Source organism: Copadichromis virginalis, linkage group LG17 (genome assembly GCF_057382275.1).
Source record: "Copadichromis virginalis isolate Kocher_CV1m ecotype Utaka linkage group LG17, C_Virginalis_male_GT1.1, whole genome shotgun sequence".
Lineage (NCBI taxonomy): Eukaryota > Metazoa > Chordata > Actinopteri > Cichliformes > Cichlidae > Copadichromis > Copadichromis virginalis.
The window spans coordinates 18165298-18181911 of NC_140634.1; the positions used below are offsets into that span (position 1 = coordinate 18165298).

Genomic DNA, 16614 nt, shown 5'->3' on the forward strand with positions numbered 1-16614 from the left:
GTCCTGCATGCCACAGCCGCTCTATCACGTGATGCATACTGCTCCGACGTGCTAACGTTCTGAGGTGAGTTACAGCGTGTTGCAAGTTTTGTGAGGTGCTTTCGTGATATTTAATGGATCGGATTACATTTTTTATTTTTCTCCGATATCCGATCCAGTAATTTAGGTCAGTATCGGACCGATACCGATACGTAATATCGGATCGGTCCATCTCTAATTACGACAGCAAACAAAAAATTAAAGGAAATAATTTGCGTGGTTCAACAGGGTTAAAATAAAAACGTTATTACAGAACCTGAGACTGACTTTACTGAATGATATTTGCAGTTTCCTTCAAACATTTACATAAATTGAAGTTTACAAACTTGTCTAACATATTTAAGTCTTTATGATCATCAAGGACTGAGCTGCTTAACTACAGACATAAACTTTTTTTTATGTGAGCTGTTAATATTAGTAATAACAGAGCCTGGATGTCACAATATTTCCTTTGTGCAGATGATGAAAAGAAATGCAAATCTTTTCAAATTAAAGACCCCAAATAATTCACAAGGATGTAGGACTGAATTTATTAATTTACAAATACTTCACTTTGTCAATATTATTAATATACATCTTAGTTGTAAACTTTGCTTAGCTATTGTGGCACGAATATACCTCCATACATCATATAAAATGAAGCCAATTTCTGAATTTTTACTGCATCTTTATCCAGATATATAAATAAAAAAAGGATGAGGTGGCTGATTAGTTAACACTTTTTATGGACATTCAAACAGAAGGTTCAAAAATAAAAGTCAACACATTTCACCATCAATAAAATGTATTTATTTGGCAATTTTTCAGTTCTCTCTCTGCTCAGGACCACTTACAGGAAAATATAACCTGAAAATTCAAACATCCATTAAATCCTTTAAATTAAAAAAACCCCCCAAAAAAAACCTGATTCTGCTTTTTTGTGGGTTGACGGATTTGCAGAGCTGACCCTTAGTGTCGGCGTGAATACTTCTACGGTATAAAAAAGTCACTTCAAGCTGATGGGGCATGAACAACATGTGGAGGTGCACATTTTTCTATAGAGACTACAAGGTGTAGATCCTGGTGTTAGTGTAACAGCTGAGTGTTTTTTAAAAGCGTTCGGCATTTGCAGAAAGGGAGATATTAAACAAGCAATAATTCCAGTCTTTCATTTACAGTCATTAGAAACAGGTGCTCATCAGGTGTAGTTTTACTTTGGACAGAGCTAAGCTAGTCATTTACAGTCTTTATGCTAAGCTAAGCTAAACAGTAAACTCTCAGACTTGAAGTAAAATCCAGCTGAGCATCTCCCTGAAGGAAAGTTTTAATTTCGCTACAGACATTCTTTTAAAAGAAAGGTCACCTAAAAAAACAAAAACAAAAAAAAAACCCAACTTCCCCCCCAAAAAACCCTGACATTTAATAAATGTTTTTGTATTTCTATAGAAGACAACTTGAGTGCATTTTTGTATCAACGCTGGGACCTTTTTTAAATTTTCAGTGGCGGAATATGGCTTTTATATGTTGCTAAGAAATTTACAGTCTGAGAAAATCCAAATCCAAACTGCAATTAGTTTCGTTTAGCACAAAGACTGAAATCAAGGGAAACGAAATCAGAGAAACTGCTAATCAGCGTGTCATCAAAACAGCTACCAGTCAACATAGCTAACATTACAAAGGGTATAAGCAGCCACTGTAATGTTGGGGGTTTTTTTTTTGTTTGTTTGTTTTTTTACATCCTTTTAGCTTTGACCATCTTTGTGATATACTAACATCATCATGGTTATGTTTAATTTTCATTGTTATTAATTAGGAATAAAACATTTGAAGGCTTTTAAAAACAGGTACCCCCCCCCAAAAAAAACAAAACCCAAAACAAAACCCTGTACCCTATAGATCCTTTTAGCCTAGCTTAACATAACGCGGAAATTGAAATGGGAGGAACCGCAAGCCTAGCCTACACTGGCAAAAAAAAAAAAAAAAAACAAAGACAAAAGACCCACACATTTAATAACTACTGTAAATAATTTCAATAACAATGGATTTTTTTTGGATAAAAATATAGAAATGACAGATCTTTGTTTTAGCAGCAATTAGCATTAGCTTGTTAGCTAAACCAGATAAAACTAAAATCTACCTTTAATTAGGTAACAGGCCTCTTTAGCTATTTATACTAAGCTGGGTTAAAGTTGCGGTAACAACACTGGTCAATTTATAAATGGGACATAATGTTCAAAATGCTAATAAAATAATTTCTAACCACAGATATTTGTAGCTAAGCAGGCTAACTGTTTTCGCGTACTTAGCTTGGCAGCTTTTATTAACCTAACATCATTGAGTGAGTTCTTTCATATCACCAGAGAACTGAGGTGGATTATATCAGAGCCAGAAACCAATTGCCCTGCGTTAAACCATGTATTTAGACCACTAGCACTTTGCTAGGTCTATGGAAGCCCACATCTGCCAAAAATAAACTATTTACGATTTTTTTTTTAAAAAAGCTGAAAATATTCACATTTTAGTTCAGGCTCACTATGAATGTGATATTCGTATTTGTCTAATAAAGAAAATGTTTTTCTTTTTATTTCAAATGCATTAATATCAGATATTGTTTGAAGAGATAGCATCTTTAAATTCACCACAGAGGAGAAAAACCAACTGTATTACAGTTAACTGAAAAGGTAAACAATGATTTAATGACATTTCATTAGATTTTTGTTGTCATCAAATCCGTTCTGCATCATTAATTGGCAAACTGTACATCCAATTCAATCCGTGTTAATATGCAGCTGACAACTGTTACTCCTCAAATAAACATTCGCTTTTTGGGTAAATTACGGAGCCTTTTCTTTAAAGAAAAAAAAAAATTACTATCGTTGATTAGATTTTTTCCCCCGCTGGATTTCTTGAGAGTGTAAGATGTCCCCTTTTAACTGGAACCAACAATTTCAGGCACTTTCTCAGCAGGTTGTCCAAAGGCAACGTTTCAGGAAAATTACAGCAAATTACGATGAACACACCGACTTATTCAAACATTGGAAATATTTCCAGGGCGTCACAAAATCTGGAGGTGTGAAGAGCATCTGTACAGATTGTTGCTGTTTCAGGACAGTTATAACTGTTTAGCAGCTCCTTCACAGTAAAAGTGTTGCATAATGAATTGTCCTGAATTGTCACTGCAATATAAAATTAATCGAGCTGCTTCTGCAAACAGCAACGGTCTGTTTTTACAGGAGATTCGCACGATTTAGTTCCGATTTCTACGGTCCTCATATGCCAAGAAAAAGGAATGAAAGTTGTCCAAATTAGAGATGAACAGATTCAAATTTTAAGTTTGGTAAATCAGCATTACTGAGTAAATCACAACAATTTCAATGCTAGATTACATTTATTATTGTTCAGATTTTTTTTCAAGTTTTAGATTTTGAGATTTGAGGCATCAAAAGTACAAATACTCAGAATAAGTAATTTCTTCCCCGAAAAAAATTTTTTCAATTGCCAAACGTTAAACTATAAGAGACTAGAACAAAATATTTAATTAATAAATTGATGATATGAATAATGTAAAATCTATGAAAGTCATAGAAACTCACAACTTAACTGAATACAGCAAACCTCAAAATATTGAGAAACTGCATCAAAAATGTTAATTACTCAAATCAAAAAAAAAAAAAAAGTCACTCATGTTTGACTAAATACATCAAAGCAGTTAATAACCGGATAAACTTTTGGAATAATAAACATATTTATGTTTACTTTCACATCACACCTGTTAAAATTTTAATTTCAAACAACCTAAAACTGTGACTTTAAGGTCGAGAAAAAAACCCAAACAAAAAGCCACAGCAAGCTTTTAAGTCACAACAGAGTAACTTGCAACCTTTGCAAATTGTAATTTTTAAATTTATCAAACGAAATGTTTTTTTTTTAAAGATGTGTCAGTGCAATAATAAATATAACCATGTACTGATTAATTCAATTTACATGATTTTTGTATTGAAGTAGTAAAACTAATGGTGTGGGTCAAATGTTTTGTATAAAAGTTTCATCGGTGAAATTTATAGTTTTACTTTAAAGTCACGCTTTATAGTAAGTTTAAATATTCACTTTTTATGAAATTATGGAAACCAAATTTTTACGCATTGAGTCCCCATAAGGTAACCAAAAAGAAAATTCAAAAAACAAATACAAAGTTGTGTTAATACTCAGCAAGTTGCATTTATAAGAAAATACCTGGAATAAAATGTTCATTCTGAAAGTGAATTTAATTGAATACTCCATTGATTTATAAACAAAAAGTTTTAAGAACGCATATTTAATTTTTTGTATAAACTTTTGATGCCACAAATCGGAAACTTTCACTTTTATATTACATTTTTTCCCTGGCATAAATGGGCCTCCGCACATGGTTTCCAGATGGGAATGAATATTTAAAAAACAAAAAGAAACTAAACCTAGGAATTTTATTTACATTTTTAACATCTTATTCTCTTATTTACACTTTGTTCCTCCATTGCATTTTCATTTCCATCTGAAATTAAAAAAAAAAAAAAAAAAAAGTCAGCCACTTCCAGCAAACAAAAATGTGGTGTCTATTTCCGTCACGTCTTCGGTTTTAAAATCCACACCGAGGATCTCTGTCTGATCAGGTAACAAGATAATACTTGATCTGCAGATCGAGTCGGGCTGTAACGTTTCACTTCAAACCTAAAACCAACCGTGCAATCCTCAGCATGTATGTTTAAAAAAAACAAAACAAAAAGCCACATTTTAAATAAGAATAATGCGTCAGCCCTTTTTATTCTTCCTTCTTATAAAACTCAGTCTAGCCTGTTCTGAAATGTGGTTTCTAATGTGAGTGTAAAGCTATCGATTCTTCTAACCTAGAAGGTCACTGAGGATAATTACCCAATCTTTTCCCGACAAGAGGCATCCTCTCCTGAAAAAGGAAAAAAAAAAAAAAAAAAAGCCCTTTCCTCATGGCGTCCACAAAGTTCTCCACGTTTCTGAGCAGACGTGGCGCTCCTGCACATCTGCTGATCTCAGAGGGAGGGGTTTCACCAGGCTTCGTTCCGCCTCCCCGACTTAGACAAGCTGGGCTTTGTTATGCATTTAATTCTAAGTGCAAGAGCAGCGCCTATGCTAAGGTCCTGTATTTTTCAATTGTTGAGTGGCAGTATGACCACTTCCTGTGAAGAGTCCTTCAGTCCCCGTGAACTTCCAGGTTTTTTCCCTACAGTTTTCCTCGCTGGAAGAACGCCTGTTGACATAAAAAAAAGGTCATCAGTAGAAATGAAACAGGTGAACTCGGCCGTAAACCAAGAAAGAACAACAACTCGTACCTTAATGTAGTTTTTCAGGACTTTGACGTCAGGCTGCTGGAGAACCTGGCAGAGCTCCTGATGGATAAAAGAAAAGACAAACTGTTAGCAGGCTTTCTGACACACCCACCTGTCCAACGTCAAACACTAGGTAACGTTCAACCACAGTTCGTCCAAAGTACGGAGAGTCAGCAGGGTCAAACTATATATTACGATACCAACAAGAAACTATCAAGGGCGGGAAAAAAAATGCAAGAACAAAATTATTAAACATATTTAAATAAAGAAACACTTTGAAATGAATAAAACTGAACATAAATAAAGGAACACGTCTCGAGGTATTTTTGGACGTCAGGGTTTAAGCTTTTCTGACCTGTGAAATTTCCGGGGCCACCTGGAGTGATGGCAGGTACTCCTGCTGCAAGAACTGGATGAATTCGAGTCCCTGAAACAAAAACAGCACGTGTTCAAGTGGAAGCGCAGTGACACATAACAAAGCTTGGTCAACCACAAAAACACATTTTTACCCGTTTGAGATGAATCATCTTCAGTGTCAGAGCGCACTCCGACAGAACCTGAAAAAAAGAAAACAGTTGAGGCTTGTCACCAAAACGCGATTTTTCTTTTATTAAAGGTGGAATTAAAGAAACTCACCAGGACCGTCTGTGCATCTGACAGGTCAAAGGTCGGTTTGAGGGGAGCCAGGAAACAGGCTGGGACGATGTGTTTGTAGATAAAGTCGGGGAAGCCCACCATGCCGTCTTTACCTCCTGCAGAAGAAGAAGAGCTCAGAGTGAAGCTCACACCCTGTATTGACCAGCAGGGAGCGACAGAAAACGAGCTTCCTGCTCACAGGACACGACTTCCTGTCGAGGTCATGTTTCAGACTCACCCCACAGCTCCACCAGTTTGGTGAGGATGATGAAGCAGGTCTTCTGCGCGATGGGGTCGGGAAAGTCGACAGCGCCCTGAATGATGGTGAACACGATGCGCTCCATGTTTTCTGCCCCTGGAAACAAAACATTTAACTTTGGCCTGTTCTTTCATTTTAAGTATAATAAGAAAAAAATATTCTGGACCGTTTTCTCCTCTTGTTTCCTTTCCTCATTTGTTTCCTTCTTCCTACCATCTCTTTTTTTCCCTTCATTCCTTCCCTTCTTCCTTTCCTAATCCATTTTCTCTCCTTCCTTTTCCCTTCATTCCTTCTATGCTTCCTTTCCCTGAATGAGCCCTCCCCTGTGAGGTTCAGACCCTACTTCTGTGTCTACGTGTTTCTTGGCATGCTGAGTGGCGCTCACCCTGATTGGCCATCACCTCGTTCATCCCACTTCCTGCGATGGTCTGGATGAAGCTGAAGTAACTCCTCCTCAGCATCTGCTTCTCCAGTGCCGCTGTCTGGTCGTTCTCTTCTGCCGGGCGTGCCAGAACCTCGAAGATGGCAAGGACGAGGGGCATGAAGATCTGCTGCAGGAAGGGAGACACCTGCCGCTGCCGTGGCAACAGGAGAAGTTTGTTAAGGATGGCGAGTCAGAGTGTGCAGGAAGGTTTGGTGCTGGTTCAGCGGCGGCTTACCTTAAACTTGGCAGTGATCTGGCTGATGAGCGGGATGAACTCCTGTAGATCTTTGGCCTCGCAGTCCTTCAGCATGTGCTCTGAGGCAGCGGGGACGAAGGGCAGCACCTCCTCCTCCATGCAGATGATCATGCGGTGCAGGAACGAGCGGACGGAGCTGCGCAGCACGCTCCGTTGCACGGGGCAGCTGAGTGCGGGCAGGAAGGCCTGCAGGCAGTCCCGGTACACCTCGGTGCAGCCACACTGCTTCACTGTCTGCTTGTTGCTGAAAGCTTTGCTGGTCCGGCTGAAATGCCACAGACGGTGGCGAGGTGAGTAGCACGCCGTGGCGATGGACAGAATAATAAATAAATAGATCGTTGATGGATTCTGACCTGGCGAAGCCGACGGCGTGACTCAGGCAGTCGGCGAGGGCGGTCTGACGCTCCTCCTCAGTCTCCTGGGGGAGTTTGGTGAGTAGCAGGCGGAAGGCGTCCATCAGCGGTGTCAGCAGGCTCCTCATCAGTGCCTGCTTCCTCTCCACAGGGCTCTCGCTGTTGACGATGAGGATGCCGGCTGCCTCAAACATAAAGAGCTGGTCGTCGCTGGTCAGGAGTGCCGGGAAACCGTTTTCCTAGACAGAGAAATGCATGAGTTAGTATAGGAGGAGGAAACAGCAAGAAGAGGCGGTGTTGTGATACTCACAGGTGGAGTGAGCTCCAGCAGGTCCTGAATCCTCGTCAGGATGTCCTCGACGAAGGCATTCATGTGTTTACTGCCAACAGAGAGCGGTAAACGAACACTGGGTTTTAAAGTCAACTGAGCGTATTTTCAATCATTCGTATGTTCTTTCTTAAATCAGACTCTTCGTTCATGGATTCATTAACTACATTAGATTCACATCCGACTGTAATGAGTGTCATTCTATATTTCTGTCATGGAGCAGCCTGAGCAGACGCCTCGGGGCCTTAAGGCCTCACTGAGGGGGCCTCCTGGTCAGATCCACCTCACTCTGCCTTCCAGATTGAGGCTAAGTTCCTTAGCATCATTCTTTCTACTCATGACCACAGCGGAGGTTAGAAATCTTAATAAATAAACAGCTGAGAGCCACACCAGTGAAAGCTGGAGGTCAAAACCTGATAAAGCCGACAGATCGAAACCGTCATCATAAACCACTGAAACTGACTCCAGCCTGAGTTATGAACAGGTTCAGCGTCAGAGGGCAACTTGCTCACACGTTTCATGTCTTTTTTGTCTTTGTGGTAATATAGAAAGAAAAAGAATCATCTGATTTCAAAAGACTAAATATTACAAATTATCTTTTAAAAACATGGCTAGACATGTAGTTTTACATACAAAAGTTTGCACATGTTCAGTGCGTCCCCCTCCGGACGCTGTCGTCCACACGACAATAAAACTCGTCCCAAATGTTTGTGATGTGTGGACTCACCACTGCTGTTAATCTACCTGCTGGCAACCACAAGAAACTCACAAATCTGATCTAACAGTTTGTGTTTCCATGGCTACTGTGAACGAAACGACAGCTGTAGTTTCTGTTTTATTACGTTAAAAAGAAGCTGGTACAGCTCAAAGAGTTTATGAAACAATATTTTCTCAGGTTGTAGTTTTGCTGTTTTCTGTGTAAACATCACATTTTGTTGTGGTGGAGTTATTCTTGGTGTAGCGCACACTTGTGAAGCCTGTTGCCGCATCAACGGCATCACATGGCTTCCAATGGCTTCCAATGGCAACGGCTTGCCATTGGAAACTGAAACATGTGATATTGTGCAGCAAGTGAAGCTGGACTCACTGTAGGGTTTTGATGAATCTGGAGAACAGGTAGGCCACCCTGCTGCGGACCTTCGGGCTGTTGTGTCTCAAGCCTCGCTGGTCCAGGAACGCCATCAGCACGCCAGGAATGTGCTGTGGCTCCACGATAAAGAACTTGTCGTATCGCACAACCGTTTCAAAGAACTCCAGAGCGACGGAGGTGTGCTGGTAGCTGCTGACACCGCAGGAAACCAGCTAAGGGTTCAAAAAGAAAACGCGTTTAAAATTTTGCCGCACAGGCGCCGAACCACAGCCGAGCGGTCATGTGACTCACCGTCCTCATCATGTCCTGCAGGGCGCTCGTCTTGGCCGTGTCTCCAGAGAAGTGGGCACCATGCGCCGCCGGTAAGGCCTCACCCAGCATGTAGAGCAGCCTGATGGCGACCTCCACCTCCATGAAGGGTGCTGTCTGCCAGTTCCTAAGAGGAGATATTACAGCTGAAACATGGCAGCTGCGTTTTTCCCACCTCTCTAAACAAATCAAAACATTTCTTACTGCATCGTGTTGGTGAAGACGCGGCGGACGGCTTCCAGCAGCAGCTCCGGTGAAACCTGAGCGAGTCGATCCAAAAGCATCTTCAGCTGCTTCCTGTACTCCACAAACATCGCCTCGTCCTCGCCCTGAGAAACAACAACAGCAGGTGTAATGCCTGCCGCTCTGCCCCGCCCTCACAGAGGAAGAAACAGAAACTCACCTCGTTCTCAAAGTTGTACTCGTCATCGTACGTGAGTTTTTTCATTACAGCGAGCATGATGGCCTATGGTGACAGCGAGAAAACTTTTTAATGATTTGCCCTCAGATAAAGACGTGAGAATGCACTGAGCGCGCTCAGAGACTCACCTCGATGTTCGCTTTCTGCTGGTCCGTCAGCTGAGGAAGCTATGAACAGAAAACAACCTCAGAACATTTTAAACCACTGCTGTGAGATCCGAAGGTCCCTAATTTTTAACATGTTCTCACTTTTAAACTTGTTCCTAAAAGTTAGAAAAGCTGCCCGGGCCTCAGAAGCCTCACCTGTTTGAGGACGTGCAGGTACTCGTAGCAGAAGCCCACGATGTTTGCCGAGATGTCGTCATCCTCGTGCACCAGCAGCTGCACCAGCAGAGGCACTTTGGCCTCCACGGCCTGCAGCGTCTCCGCTGCGTCCTTCACGTTGCCGGTTTTCGCCAGCTTGGTCCAGCTCAGCACCAGACTCTGACCCATGCCGTTCACCAGCCGTGAGAACTTGGCCAGGAAGTCCACATCCTCCTCCTAAAGGGGACAGGAAGAGGAAACATAAACATGAAGCTGTAACGGAAACACATTCTGCAGGAACAGTTCAGCGCTGCAAACTTAAGAAAACAAAATCAATTTTTAAACTGATACATGTTTAACGAACCAGCTGTCAGACCACAAACACCAAATCCTCCTTTCATAAACACTGAGTTTTTGTAGAACTGAGGCCTCAGTGTTGCTGCTTTTTTCCTTTAAGTAAAATATTCTTGTGTTAAACGATGATCTACAGCAGCTATTCTTCACTTGGTGTCTTTTGATTAGCTCTGGACAGGCTGTGAACAACGATGATGGATGGACAATGGAAATGTTTCATGTTTACATTTAAGTCACAGCTGGAAATATTTATAAAAACAGCAGAACGGTGCTTTAAGTCACTGTCAGACATTTTCAGGACCCTCGTGAGCCTCTGTGGCTGTGATGGGCGTGTTCCTTGTATCCATGGTAACTCTAACCTGCTCCACGTTGAAGAAGCCTGCTGACTGTAGCACTTGGCACAGAGACTCTACCAGCTTGGTTTTGTCCACTGGATCCATTCCCTTGTTGACGATTTCAAACAGGCAGTCGCAGGCCTCCTCCCTCAGCTCCTCCATGGACATCTGGCTCAGCAGCAGGTTCACGAACCTGAAAACACAAAGACAGGTGAGACGTGATGGCCAAGGGTCAGAAATCATGTACACGACGCCTCTCCCCGTGCTTGTTCTGACCTGTCATTGGCGATGAGGTTGAGGTCGATCCAGGACACGTAGGCTCCGACCACCTCCAAGCACTGACAGGTGAGCTCGGGGTGGGACTGCTGGTACGTCTGCAGGATCTGGAACCAGGACTCCACCAGGCTGGGGATGCTCTGCTCCCTCATGCTGTCTTTGATCAGCGTGTTCCTGCGAGTCTCCTGCAGGAATACATGCAGCGAAATCATCACCAAAGCTACAAACGCTTCCTATGACACATTTCCTGTTGGGTCATGTGACCACTCTTCCTTAGAAACCAGTCTGTTTTTGTGAGTAACGTGTGGGCCAGAGCTCTGCGGGTTTCCTTTCCTGCAGAGGCTTCTTCCTCCCACATCAGCCTGCTCTCCTTCTCTAACTCAGCAACAAATATAAAACACCACCAAAAGTTTTCCCATCATGATCCGCTTTCTGACCTCCGGCGTGTGCAGGATGTCTCTGTCCACCACCTCGGCATCGATGGCCATCAGTGTCCTCAGGTAGATGTCAACTCCGTGGGGGTTCAGACCCACCAGGGACAGGATGTCGAAGAAGAACTTGGGCCACAGAGTCATGTACTCCATGACGAAGGTGAGGGCGAACACCTGTGCTGCCTTGTTCCTGATGAAGGCCTTCTCGGGCTGAGTGTTCATCAGCTGCGGGGAAGAGGAAGAGACGAAAGACGTGACAGCGAGTCTGTGAGGAGATGTGAGCGAGGCTCAAATCTGCACCACTAAAACAGTGAAAATTACTGTGATGTTTAAACTGGCACAAAGTTGTGACATACCTGAAACTGGAGCCACTTCATTAGAGTCTCTCTGATGAGCTGCTGCTGAACAGCACTCAAACTGCAATGTCTGTAATACACACACACACACACACACACACACGCACGCACACACACACACACACACACGCGCGCACACACACACACGTGAGAGCAGCTCCAGCAGGTAATACTCATCATGTGATCACGTGTGAAGAAGCTTCTTTCTCACCTGAACTTGATCTGATGCTCCAAGACTTGGAAGCAGAAGAATTTGACGTGGTCATCACTGAAACACAGAAATGCATTTAACAGCTGCAGGTACGACTCTAACACACCTGTGGTGTGTGGGCGGGGCACTCACCTGTAAATCCCTTTGGCGAGAGCCTCAGCACAAACCTCCCAAGCGTCCTGAGACTCCTTCAGCTGCTCGAAGTAAGCGATAGCCTGGAAATACACAGAAGGGCGACATCAATGACATCACCAGCTATTGCTCTACTCAAGCAGCTCTCACACCTCCTCCTCTCCTGCACCTTTACATCCGCAGAGGGTTTACTGGTGCTGATGTCAGGTTTTGATCTGAGTGTGCTCTGCTTATCTTGTTTCTATTGGACGCTGATGGAGCTCCAGATGTTTTTTTTAGCAGGCCAGTTCAGCACCTGAACGCTGTCTTTAACTAAGAAGTCGTGTTTCTGGAAGCTCTGCACCGTGTGGTTTGTGTCTCATCTTTGAAACGGAGCAACAGAAGTGTCTTCAGCGTGTTTAAGTATGACTAAATGCAGTTTTGTACCAGCTCAAACACAAACACAGTGAGAAAAGACCTGTAAACATCTGCAGGATGAAGTGAAAGTGGCAGATAATCTGTCAGGCTGGCCGGATGCATTCATGGTGCAGAGCATCCTCGTTCTCTAGCAGAGATTTAAACCTGATCTCGTGATTATTCCTCCAGATCCTCTGAACAACCTGAAGCTTCAGTACCCAGACTCTTCCTTCACTCCACTGATTAACCTCATTTTTGCTGCGTTACTTCTGTTAAAGTACCCGTGACATTGAGTAAGATTTACTACTTTCAGCTCCTGACGTGTCATCTTTGAACCATTTTCAACTCATGCATCTGTAAACCCATCCTGCTTGATTTTTGTGACTGTTTTGGGTGTGTGGGTGGGGGGTATCAGTGGCGATGTGTGGTAGTGCCTCACCCTCTGCCTGTAGCGGGCATCGGCGTTCGGGTTGAGCCCCAGCAGGGCCTGCTCGTCCATGACTACAGCGACAGACTGGCAGGCCATTCGTGGGTTAGCTTTCCTCCAAGGCTAGTTCACTCCTCTCTGCTGCTGCCGGCCAGAACTCTCTCATCTGCAGCAAGGAAAGAGACGATTGTCACAGCACAGGTTAGTGAGATTGAAGCAGATTAATTAGATGATTTAAGGGCAGTTACAGGTTTCAGGTGTCATTTGTTCAGGTAAACTGTTTCAGCAGAAGCCAAAGAAACACGATCAGCTTTAGAGTTATTAAGGTTACAGTTAAAGAAGCACAAGAGACTTATTTTTAGTGAATAATCAGAAATCCCAGGAAAACATACAGACTCCATTAAATAAAAAGTGAATGGACTCCATTAAAAAAAAAAACAAAAAAAAACCACACATCACATTTAGTTAAAAACTCTGTTTTTCATCTCTTGCTCCCATCCTAGTGCCGTTAAAGTTTTATTTATTTTAATTTGTCCTTCCTTTCCTTCATCCTACTTTAGTTATATTCCCTCATTCATATCCTACTTCCTTCCTTCTCCCCTTGATTCCTCCATTTTAAAAACTCTTCCTCTTCCTTTTCTGCCTCTTCTTGCTTATTTCTATCCCTTTTCTTAATCTTGTCCGTTGTTCTTTCCTTTGTGTACTTAAGACTTGTTGTTGCTGTTTGTAAATACAAATGTAATGAATAAAAGACTCAAAGTATGTGACTGATGTTGTCAGATAAAAGTAATAACTCAAAAAGAAAGGCTCCAGAGATGTGGCTCTTTCCAAAGGCCATTCCCTTTTTATCAGATTAGTGGAAATTTGATTCTGCACTGTAGTGATGATAAACACATCAGATCTAGGTTGTAGTTTCAGTGAAACATGTGAGCAAGGGTGGGATGATTAAGTTGATTATTAACACAGCTGGATAAACAGGGCGCCTCTCTACCAAACTCCATTCACTTTTTATTATATTTCAATAAAGAAAGGTTTGGGTGCTCTTCTTAACCTTATTAGCTTCGTTTTTTTTTAATTCACCAAGTACGTGGTCGAGTAGGTGTACACTGCTGTACAGTAATAACACATGGGTAATCTGCTGTAGAAAACGGGCATTTCTCTACCAGACTCCATTCACTTTTGGCCCAATTTAGAGAATTTGTCCAGCGTTCTTATAAAACCAGATGTAATCAAAATTACAGACTGAATTACGTTGGCTATGTACTATGACAGGTAAATAGGTGTCCAGCTGATAGTCAGTCCAGGTGAGCTGGCAGTGCTCTTGCCCGCAGTGACAGCTCGGGTGGCGTTTGTGGACGACGGAGACCGAGGGTGATGCAACACGGGGCCAATACTCCAGCCTCCATGTTTACACCGAAACACCACCCACAGCACACGGTCTCATCTCTACCGAACACCTGAGCCCCAGGCGGATATCTCCATGTCGCAGCTCCTGGATGAAGCCCACCTTCGTCAGTTAGCTCCGAGCTAACACCTTCACATCGGAACAAACTAGCTGCTAACGCCAGCTAGCCTGCTAGCCGCTGAACTCGCGGGCGGGCGGAGGGCGCTCCTCGCATGGTTGAAACTCAACCAAACCCCGCCGACTTCACCCGAAGGTGTTTAATTAGATCGGCTGTGACGGTGCGGGGGAGCGGATGGAGCCGAGGGAGGTTCTTCCCCGGTTTATGACGGCCCGGTGAGGCTACCTGCCCGCGGCTCCGCGAGCTCCACAGCAACTTAAGCCTCACGCAAAAAAACTCAGCAAGCCTCAGCCCCGTTTGCAGTTCACAGACAGAGCTCAGAGGGGAGAAGAAGAATGAGATCCTACCTTAATGAAACCGTCCTCCTCCGGTGGTTCTTCTCCGTCAGCGCCTTACAGAGCCGCCGGGAGTACCACTGCACGAAGCGTGTCCGCGCACGATCACTTCCGGCTCACCGCGCGTGACCCGGAAGAGGGTCCGCCGTCACTGCGTCAGCAAAACGTGCACATTTTTTTAATTATTTATTTTTTTAATGATCTTTATCAAAAACAAACTGTTGTTGTTACGGTTGAGCATTACTACAAGATAAAAAAAGAACTGAAAAAGAAAAGTGAAAGAAAGAAAGAAAGAAAGAAAGAAAGAAAGAAAGAAAGAAAGAAAGAAAGAAAGAAAGAAAGAAAGAAAGAAAGAAAGAAAGAAAGGGCAATGTAAAATCTGAGAGTATAGGCATAGACCATGAGAATAAAAAGGGAAATCACGATCCACATCTCAAATAGAGAGGCCTCCTTTGAACATAAACTGAACTTATTGAATAGTACAACAAGTTTACAGGCTTTCTTGTCATTTACATGTTTTAGCAACTTACTCAAGAGTTTAAGATCATTCAGCCATCTGTTTATACATGGTTTAGCTTTGAAATGTCTGCATTTGTGAATAAAAATGTTTCCCAGTAACAAGACAGTCCTAATCACGAAGTCTAAATTGGGTTCTCAGCAAGCATCCCAAGTTTAACTACAGTTACCGTCAAATGTGCTAACTGAATTCCCCTCGGCTGTAGCCAGCTCCACGCATCAATTCAAAAGGAGTGGACTGAGAAAAACAAGTGATCCAACAAGTGAACCCTAACTCTAATTTTGAACATTTCATTAGCATTTTAATTCCTCTGTTTGTGCAATCTTTTCTTGATTTTTTAATTTTATTTATTTATGTATTTTTTCAGTGAAGCTGTCAGACTGCAGAGAAGCTTCAGACTGAATTTTGGCTGGATTTAATTCTGAGGTTAAAAGTTAAAGTTCAGCTGGAACTGTCATTTTCTCTGTCTTACACAGCCTTTGCTTCATTAGATCAGTAGATTCATTGACATGGAGATGTTGAATCAAGACCGCTTTATTTATTTTAAATCAGGCATACAAAAGGCTAAAAGGTGACAATAACAGGACAGAAAACACAGTAGGCCCTTTGTGTTGTTCCTGAGGTCACAGATTTAACATCTAGTTTGTTTTCTTTAATGAAAGTCACAAGATGGGTTCAGTATGGGAAAGATGAACTTTTATAGGCAAGCACATAGACCATGATTACTAGATCTGTTTCTTATGAAGTCAAAAGACACTAAAGAATACATTTACCAAGATAATACATTCTTCTTCTTGTTTTTTTTCTTCTTCTTCTTCTTTTAATTATACAAGGTTAAAGATTCCATGAGTATGTGAACACCTGTAACCGTGTGATGACAATAATCATGCCACAGGAAGAAAGAGTGCACACTTTACTTTGAATTTAAGAGTTCAGATCACAGCTTTACAGCAGGTAAACATCTGAAGGAGCATGTGGAACAGATGTGCTCCCTCAGACAGCACATGACAGGACACAGCTGACAGCTGATTCTCCCACACTCAGGCATCCAATCAGAGTGTGACATAATAAATCAATACTCAAGAGTGATCGACTCTCATATTGATCATATCAGTGTGGAGCTCTCTTTCTTCAGCTCCACCTGCTTGCAGTGGAAAAACCATCTTGGTCAAACTCTTTATTTTGTAACATTTTTGTGGTCTTAAAACAGTATTTCTAAACGGGGATTGAACCACGAGCCTGTTTTCTCCTCCGTGCTTTGATGTGCTGACTGAAGACTCGTCCTGCTGTTCATTAAACAGCAGGAAGCCTGATCTTTCTTATAAGGATATAGGGATAAGCACTATATCTTTCTATTTAAGATATAGACAGATATATGTAAACATACATCTGTGTGTTTGATGTCCAGTGTTCATGATTATTCTGGTAAAACGCTGCAGGATTATAAAGAGGATATATTTCAAATAAAGAAATCACTTGTATTATAATCAGTCCAGAGCTTCCTGCCATTTAACCCTCCTTCATTAAAAACAGATTTTAGCCTCAGAATGAAGTCATACCATCGCTGACACAAATTGTTTGACAGA

General features: G+C 42.2%; 1 protein-coding gene across 1 annotated transcript; it reads right to left on the reverse strand.

Annotated features, from left to right (window-relative positions):
- Positions 1-805: 805 nt before the first annotated feature.
- Positions 806-14646, reverse strand: xpot (exportin, tRNA (nuclear export receptor for tRNAs)). Its single transcript, XM_085436391.1, has 24 exons — positions 14524-14646; positions 12666-12819; positions 11831-11913; positions 11699-11755; positions 11488-11557; positions 11138-11356; positions 10701-10885; positions 10449-10617; positions 9736-9972; positions 9562-9600; positions 9416-9478; positions 9217-9341; positions 8995-9139; positions 8701-8915; positions 7596-7665; positions 7286-7524; positions 6912-7197; positions 6638-6827; positions 6232-6348; positions 5994-6109; positions 5867-5914; positions 5713-5784; positions 5361-5417; positions 806-5278 (listed from the first exon to the last, which is right to left on the reverse strand). Exons 2-24 carry the CDS (start codon positions 12750-12752, stop codon positions 5252-5254), a joined length of 2916 nt encoding a protein of 971 aa, XP_085292517.1. The 5' UTR covers positions 12753-12819; positions 14524-14646; the 3' UTR covers positions 806-5251.
- Between the last annotated feature and the right edge of the window lie 1968 nt (positions 14647-16614).

What these genes read in the sequence shown, in the direction of transcription:
- xpot (XM_085436391.1), bottom strand. Translation starts at nt 12,752, where the DNA reads ATGGCCTGCCAGTCTGTCGCTGTAGTCATGGACGAGCAGGCCCTGCTG. An exon ending in ATGCCCGCTACAGGCAGAGG is followed by an intron (nt 11,914 to 12,665) that starts GTGAGGCACTAC and finishes GTGTATTTCCAG; the next exon opens with GCTATCGCTTACTTCGAGCA. An exon ending in CACGCCGTCGGCTTCGCCAG is followed by an intron (nt 7,198 to 7,285) that starts GTCAGAATCCAT and finishes GTGGCATTTCAG; the next exon opens with CCGGACCAGCAAAGCTTTCA.